Consider the following 7,740-nt stretch of genomic DNA (forward strand, 5'->3'; position numbering starts at 1 on the left):
AGCCTGAAGCCCCCTGCCCACACCAATATATTTCACTAGAACAAAAAAAAAGCTGTCATACTGCTTGCTCAGTATTGTCTGCACTGAATGGCAGCAGCTTTTCAGGAAGGCTTCAGGCAGAGGCATTTCCAACCCTATCTGGCATTGATAAGAATTGACAGGCTCTTCCCCACTTTATCATTTCCAAAGGAGCCCAGGTCTGGTTGTGCTTCTTGACACTTCTACAAACATGTGGCCTCAGACTGTGATCTGACCATCTCTTAAGTGGGCTCCTGGCATCCCTGAAGCAGGACACATCCAATGAAATGTGCACATGTTCAAAGGGTCGTATTCAATCCAGGACAGGTTGAGCAGTGCAAGTAGGAACTGAAACCACCTGGATCACTTTTAAATTATATATTTCCAACTGTCATTTTAGACTGTCAGTTCCTTAAGCACAAGGGTTCCATCTTTTCTTCTTTTTAATTCTTACATTTCCAGAAATGTGAATGGTGCGCGGGGCCAGGAACAGAAAAGCCACACAAAATGGTTGCTGTCTGTAATGTCTCTTTGAAACGCTTTACTGATTTGAGGATTCGAACATACTTCTCCGTTCATGCAAGGGGCTTTTGCCACGTTGGAAGCCCATTAGTCCACACAATCAGCTTTCTATGCTGATGGGGCAGTTCCAAAGCAAACAGCTTTGGTGTCATCCCTGCAAGCCACCCCACACTCCAGGCCCTGTAAGGGGGTGTGGGAAATTGCCCTATCTCCTGGAGCGGGCAACATAATAGCATAGGAAGAGCCTACTGGATCAGACCAATGGCCCATCTAGTCCAGCATCCTGTTATCATAGTGGCCAACCAGATGCCTGTGGGAAACCAGCAAGCAGGATTCGAGCACAAGAGCACTCTCCCCTCCTGTGGTTTCCAGCAACTGGTGACACAGGAGACATCTGGCTGGCCACTGTGGGGAACCAGGACACTTTTTTGAGATGGACTTTTGGCTCTTATCCAGCCGGATGATTCTGGCGTCCTTCAAGTCTGGGAAAACCACCAACCTGAGACATCTATTTTGCTCCTTTTCCGTTCAATTAGCACAAAAAAAGTCAAATGGCATATTAAATATCTCCAGACATATTTTCCAGACATCCTCTGTTCAAAGCAGGAGGAGATGTGCTTACACAGCCTTCTGTTGCTCTCAGTGGGCAGGGGGTTCTTTACAAATGTGATGTGGGCAGATTTTTCTCTGTGTGGACATTCAAGCCACATGGCAAAGATCTAAATTTCACCTTGTCAAGCGGACGACAGTTGAGAAACGCAATCAATCCTTTGCGTCAGACATAAGAAAGACCCTACCACCTGCTGTTCCTATTATTTTTGCTCTTCTCTTTGAAGGCCACAGGGAAAAAACCCACCTAGAACGATTCCCATCACCAGCCAGGCTGAATCAAACGGGACTTGCCCAAGAACAAAGGATGCCCTCCTGTGCAAATCCTGTTCCTTTCAAGAGACCTTGCACAGGAAGGTTCCCTGTGAGCTATGCACTATGAGTACTTTTCCTCTCCTATTGACAACATACCAAACACCTATGACAACCGGATGCAAATTCCAAAACAAAAACCAGGAAACCAACAGAAATCATGGAAAATTTTGCTCCCCTGCCCCATGCCAAGGTAAGCAGGATTTTTTTTTAAAGGGACAAAAAGATAGAGCTGTGTTTATGGACATCTTTGGGAGGCCCTAAAATATGAGAGGGATAAGCAATGGGCTGAACTGGGACTCATTCACACAAAGCTAGCCCTCTCTGGAGAAACCACATCAATTCCCAGTAGCTGTCACGGTAAGCCTGGAAGATTAAAATGTACAGTTCAAACATGCTCCAGCTCTGTTAGAAGATTTGTGCTGGGACAGAAACAAACCACAGACTTCTATAACATGTTCACACAGCAGCTATATCAGCCTTCGCTAACAGGGCACCCTCTGTGGGGTCTGAACCACAACTCCTCTCAGTCCCAGTTGAGGGAAGCTGAGCTAAAAGCTCAGTTCCTGTGCTGTGCCAAAGATAGAATGTAATGTATAAACAAGCTCAGGTCCTGTACTGCACATTATTAACATTATGGCCCAGAGGACAGACCCTCCATGCCCCTCTCGTCGTAGTCTGGGCACCTTGAGAGCAGCCACTTTCAGAATAAAAAACATTGTAAAATAAGCACAACATGCCCAACAACTGTGGTGTAACATCCACCATATGCATAAAAATGGCACACAACGTATGTTCAGTCCATGTACCCAATACATATTTGCTGTGGGAAGTTATTCAGCATGGACTTCTATCTTGAGCAAATTGTCCACACCTAGCTTGGAACAATCCCAAGGGCAGTAAACCTGAAAGCATCTACCTTTGAAAAACCCTTTAGAAGTGGTTGGCCTACTCCAGTGTCAGCAGCCAGTGGCTGACAATCTTCCCACCTACCTCTCTCATCTCTTCCACTTGCTGACGCCTGAGTTTCTCTAACTCTCCGGCAGCAGAATGCAACTCCTCTTGACTGCGTAGGAACAAACTCCAGACATAACAGAGCTGGTCCTTTGCAGGCGCTGTAGTGTCAACCCCTTCTTCCTTGAGCTGCTGAGTTATGTCTTCTATATGTGCTTGCTCCTGTATAAAGGAATGTAGAAAGGAATCAGAAAAGGGGTCTTCCCTAAACAATTAATAAATATTTTTATTTATTTATTATATTCAGTCTTCTCAGCTATACTGTTTCAGCAACTGTATTTGGAAACATTCTGCTAGCCCTCGTGGCTAACAGCTATGGATAGATCTCTCTTCTGTGGAGCAGGCTGTATCTTTCAACACAGTAAATCATAATGCCCTGTGGACTTTCCTTCTGAAAATTGGCTGCCCAGATAAATTTGTGAACATCATTCGGCTCCTCCATGATAATATGACAGCAACAATAGCAGATAACAATGGCTCTCAAAGTGAACCATTCACAGGGGGATCAGGTGTTAAACAGGGTTGTGTTACTGCCCCAATTCTATTCAATATTTTCATTGCCATGATCTTACGCTTTGTCCAAGGGAAACTCCCCACCGGAGAAGAAATCATATATCGAACAGATGGAAAGCTCTTCAATCTGAGCAGGCTGAAAGCAAAGAGTAAGGTTACCGTAACTTCCGTCATAGAGTTTCAGTATGCTGGTGACAGCGTAGTGTGTGCACACGCTCAGTGGATGCCCTCCAAACCATCCTAAATATCTTTGCAGAAGTTTACTCAACATCCAAAAAACCAAAGTGCTGCACCACCAAGTGCAAAATAACCCTTCTGCAGTGCCACAAATCCAACTCAATGGTGTAACGTTGGAAAATGTCGATCACTTCTCCTACCTGGGCACTTATCTTTCCACAAGGGCTGACATTGATGTCAAAATCCAGCATCACCTGAGCTCTGTGAGTGCAGCTTTCTCCCGATTGAAGTGCAGAGTGTTTGAGGGCCAGGACGTTTGCAGGGAAACCAAAATACTTGTTTACAAAGCTATTGTACTACCAACCTTACTGTATGCTTGTGAAACATGGACCACTTATAAACACCATCTCCAACTCCTTGAAAGATTCCATCAAAGGTGTCTCCGAAAGTTTTGCACATCACTTGGGAAGACAGGCGAACTAATACCAGTGTACTGGAAGAAGCAAAGATCGCCAGTGTTGAAGCAATTATTGTTCAACATCAACTTTGTTGGACTGGTCATGTTGTGCAGATGCCTGATTATAGTCTTCCAAAGCAAGTACTCTATTTCGAACTTAAAAATGGAAAGCATAATGCTGGTGGTCAACAAAAGAGGTTGAAAGACTGTTTCAAGGTAAATCTAATAAAAGTAGTATAAACACCAACAATTGGGAAACACTTGCCTGTGAGCGCTCCAATTGGAGAACAGGCTTTACCAAAGGTGTCATGGGCTTTGAAGTCACTCGAACTCAGAACACAAGGGAGAAACGTGCTAAGAGGAAGGCACGCTTGGCAAATCCACACCATGATCAACTCCCGTCCGGAAACCTCTGTGGAAGGACATGTGGATCCAGAATTTGCCTCCACAGTCACTTACGGACTTATTGTTAAAACTGTGTTTATGGAAGACAATCTTACTTGGCTACGAGTAAGCGCCACAGAAGGACAAATCTCTGGGCCCAGTTCAAAGTGCTGGTTTTGACCTATAAAGCTTTAAATGGTTCAGGACTGCAATACCTCAAGGACCACCTCCCCACATATGAACTGACCCAAACCCTGTGTTAATCATTGGAGGCCCTTCTTCATGTGCCCTTTCCACAAGAGGCTCAGAGGGTGGCAACACAAGAATGGGCCTTTTATGTGGTGGTTCCATTTGCAGAATGCGCATCCCAGGAAGGCTCCCCTAGCACCTTCATTACATATCTTTAGGTATCAGGCGAAAACATTTCTCTATAACTAGCCCTTTGGCTGATTGAACATTCCATGGCCTTTAAAATGTGTTTGGGGGGGATTATTGGTTTGTTTTGGTTCTAGTTTTATTATGTATTTTGTGTTCTCATTTGTATTTTTATGTTGTGAACTGCCCTGTGATCTTTGCATGAAGGGTAGTATACAAAATAAGTAAGCAAGCAATCACATGCTCTGCATGCAAAAGGTCCCATGTTCAATACCTGGTATCTCCAGGTAGGGCTGGGGAATGCTCCCTGTCAGAAACCCTGGAGAGGGGCTTCTGGTCAACATAGGCTAGGGATGGGGGACCTATGGCTCTTCAGATGTTATTGCACTCCAACTCCCAACATTCCTGGCCACTGACTATGCTGGCTCAAGGAAGTCTAGCAACATCTGGGAGGACATAGTTTCCTAATCCCTACTGTAGACATTACTGAGTAAAGTGGAGCAAGGGCCTGGCTCGGTATGTAAGGAAAAATCCTATGTTTCCTCCTCCCTTCAATTAATGTATTTAATTCCCCTTTGAAGCCATCTAAGTTACTGCTCCTCACCACATCTTGTAAATCAACATCTATCAGCTGCAAGTGTCAATTTTTCAACCAGTCCATGTAGCTGCATCTTTAACAGCCGAATTATCTGCAACAGTTGGCCAGTTACAACACTGGTCTCCAAAACATTCAAGAAACATTTAGAAGAACATCTGGGCTCTTGCCAGATTGTTGGCACATTTTTCTATCTTTGGTGGGAATGCTCCTTGGTTTCTAAATTCTGAACTGCCGTTTAAATCTCTAATGTATGTTAAATCTCTGGGGTGGCTAAGTGTGTAATACACACCTGAAAAGATCTGATAACATGGATGCTGGCTGCACCCAGAATCTCAGTTGCCACAATGGTGCAAAACATTGAAGCACTAACATTTAACACAAATATAAAAATACATGGACTCTAGGGTTTTTCGGAGAAACCTTCCCGATCTCCAGGGGGGTCAGAAGACCTGGAGTGGTTTCACATTATACGGTGGGACTTTATTTCTTACACTTTTGAAACAGATGCACAAAATTGTCTACATGCACCGATGATGGAAATCAGGTCATCTTGATGGACCCTTTTCCTGAATACGCATGTATGATGCAAAACTTACTTTTGATATTTCGATCCAGGAATCACTTTTTTTAAAATTGTTTAAATAAAGTTGTTGGCTTTTTTGTTTGTTTTAAAGAATCACACACAAAAGAAACACAAGGGCAGGGTGGGTGTGTGCAGCAGTTCAGAGGTGAACATTTACAAGAAACTTACACAAAACTTGGCAGCGTAGAGCGATCTTGTTCCAGTTTTCATTAACCCAGCAGGGATTTTTTTTAATCTAGCCAGCATGACGTAGTGGTTAAAAATTTTGGGCAAGACTTGGGAGACCGGGATTCAAATCCCACCATTCGGCCACTGGGTGGCCTTGGGCAGGTCATCCTCTCTCACGGCCTAACCTACCCCAAAGGGTTTTTGGGGTGACTTTGAGTCCCTTCCAACTCTACGAAAAGGGCAGAAATGTATCTACAGTAGATATGTATCGTGTCAGGCAAATTCACTGTTGAGCCTCGCCTGGCCAGGCACAGTCTACCTCTCGCTGCCGGGGCGAAGACAGCAGCACAAGGGGAGGTTCGCCGGGGGCTTCCGTGGCCGCTGCTTCTCGGCCGAATGCCGCGGGGCTGTTTTCTGAGGCGTTTGTCGTGTGTTTTGTTTCTCTCCCAACCAACAGCCTCGCCGGGGCAAGGAAGGAGAGAGCTCACGCTCCGTTCCCCGCTACTCCCGGCTGCCCTTCTTTTGCCTTCCCCGGAGGAGCCGCATCCACCCCCTTCCGTACTCACCGGCTGGGCTCCCTCCATGCGAGCTCGGCAACGCCAGTTGAGAGCCGGTTCGGATTACTCGAGCCCAAAGCTAGGCCGCGTTCACCATGGCAACGAGGCCTACCCTCCAGGCCCCGGCTAAGCCTCAGCGCAGTGGGGGGAAAAGGACGCCCCCCTCCCGCGGAGCATGTAGTCGTGGCAAGGTGGCAACGCCCCTGCCCTAGCCGCGGGTAAAACCCATTTCACTTGCATTGCATGCGTTACTCAGAAGTAAACTTTGCTGCTTTTCTCCCTAAGGCAAGCACCCACAGGGGTTTATTATTTCATTTATGTCCCACATTTTCCGCACCCCCCCCAAGATGTTTAAAATGGTGTATAGTTCTCCCCAATCTCCTTTAATCCCCGCTCAACGACAACCCTGCGAGGTAAATTAGGCTGAGAGGCAATGACTGTAAAAGGTAATGCGACTTGCTAAACGCACACAGGATTGTGCTTGCTGTGGGAACTGTGCTTATTTGGAAGTTAAGTCGCTCAGCATTATGGTAAATGGGGCTTACTCCCAGGTAAGCATGCAGGAATGGTAGCACTCATGGCAAGGTAACAGAGTAAATTCAAGGAGTTCACTAGGTTTTGTATGTAAAAGACGTGTGAAGCTTTCTGCTAAGAAGTAGGTGCCAATTTCCACTTTTGAAACATGCGACCAACCCTTAAGCCTGTTTACTTAAATGTTAAGTCCCAAAGAGTTGCTGGGATCAACTCCAATGCAAGACAGCACAGAACTGAAGCATATGGGGTCAAAATAGTCACAGGAAAATCCTATACATTTTTGGATCAAAGACATAACAACTGGAATAGAGTATTCCCACATAAGGTATGTATGTATGTATGTACGTATGAAGATTCTTATTCTATCACACATGCCAAAATGTATGTATAGATTGCAGCCACACAGCTTAGACAGATACATTTCTAACTCTGCTTTGGAACACAGCGGAACTTATCTGTGCGTAAATATGCACAGAACCCAGCTTCAAAGTCAGATATCAGACCAACCTGCAGAGATACCTGCTGCTCTCCACTGTGAGCCAACCTTTGTCCATACCCATGTCCCTGGTGGGCAGTCAAGATTAGTGTGAGGTGGAGAAATAATAGGAAGCCTCAAAACCCAGGTTTTACCACCCTAGCCAGTTTTTGTGACATTGCTGCTTGATTTTCTGGCACTGAAAAATCACAACATTAATTCCAACTGTGGGTGACTTTTTCACTGGCATTACAAACCTATGCTCCAGCTTTTCTCAAACTACATACTTCTGAAGGAATGGGTCAGTTTTAAACTGACTGCACAGAAGAAACCCCATTCCTTCACTTCCATCTCCTGGCACTGCTACCCTATGGTGAAGTCTGAGGGTTGTTTCCAACTAAGTCCTAGACAGAGTAAACCCAATTGAATTAAGGGGTCTAATTA

At 45.3% G+C, this 7,740-nt stretch overlaps 1 protein-coding gene across 3 annotated transcripts in view; it reads right to left on the minus strand.

Moving 5' to 3' along the window:
* CCDC30 (coiled-coil domain containing 30) overlaps positions 1-6,831 on the minus strand; it is a 36,430-nt gene extending 29,599 nt beyond the window's left edge. For 2 of the 3 annotated variants that reach the window (XM_079987951.1, XM_079987950.1), the window contains exons 1-2: positions 6,297-6,831; positions 2,455-2,637 (exon numbers count right to left, since the gene is read on the minus strand). In XM_079987951.1, coding sequence (XP_079844077.1) covers positions 2,455-2,637; positions 6,297-6,314 — 201 coding nt within the window. In that variant the 5' untranslated portion in view covers positions 6,315-6,831. Of the gene's footprint in view, positions 1-2,454; positions 2,638-5,919; positions 6,041-6,296 lie in introns of those variants that run through there. The other variant, XM_079987952.1, reaches the window with a different exon arrangement.
* Between the last annotated feature and the right edge of the window lie 909 nt (positions 6,832-7,740).

Source organism: Podarcis cretensis (assembly GCF_951804945.1).
Source record: "Podarcis cretensis genome assembly, chromosome: 8".
NCBI lineage: Eukaryota > Metazoa > Chordata > Lepidosauria > Squamata > Lacertidae > Podarcis > Podarcis cretensis.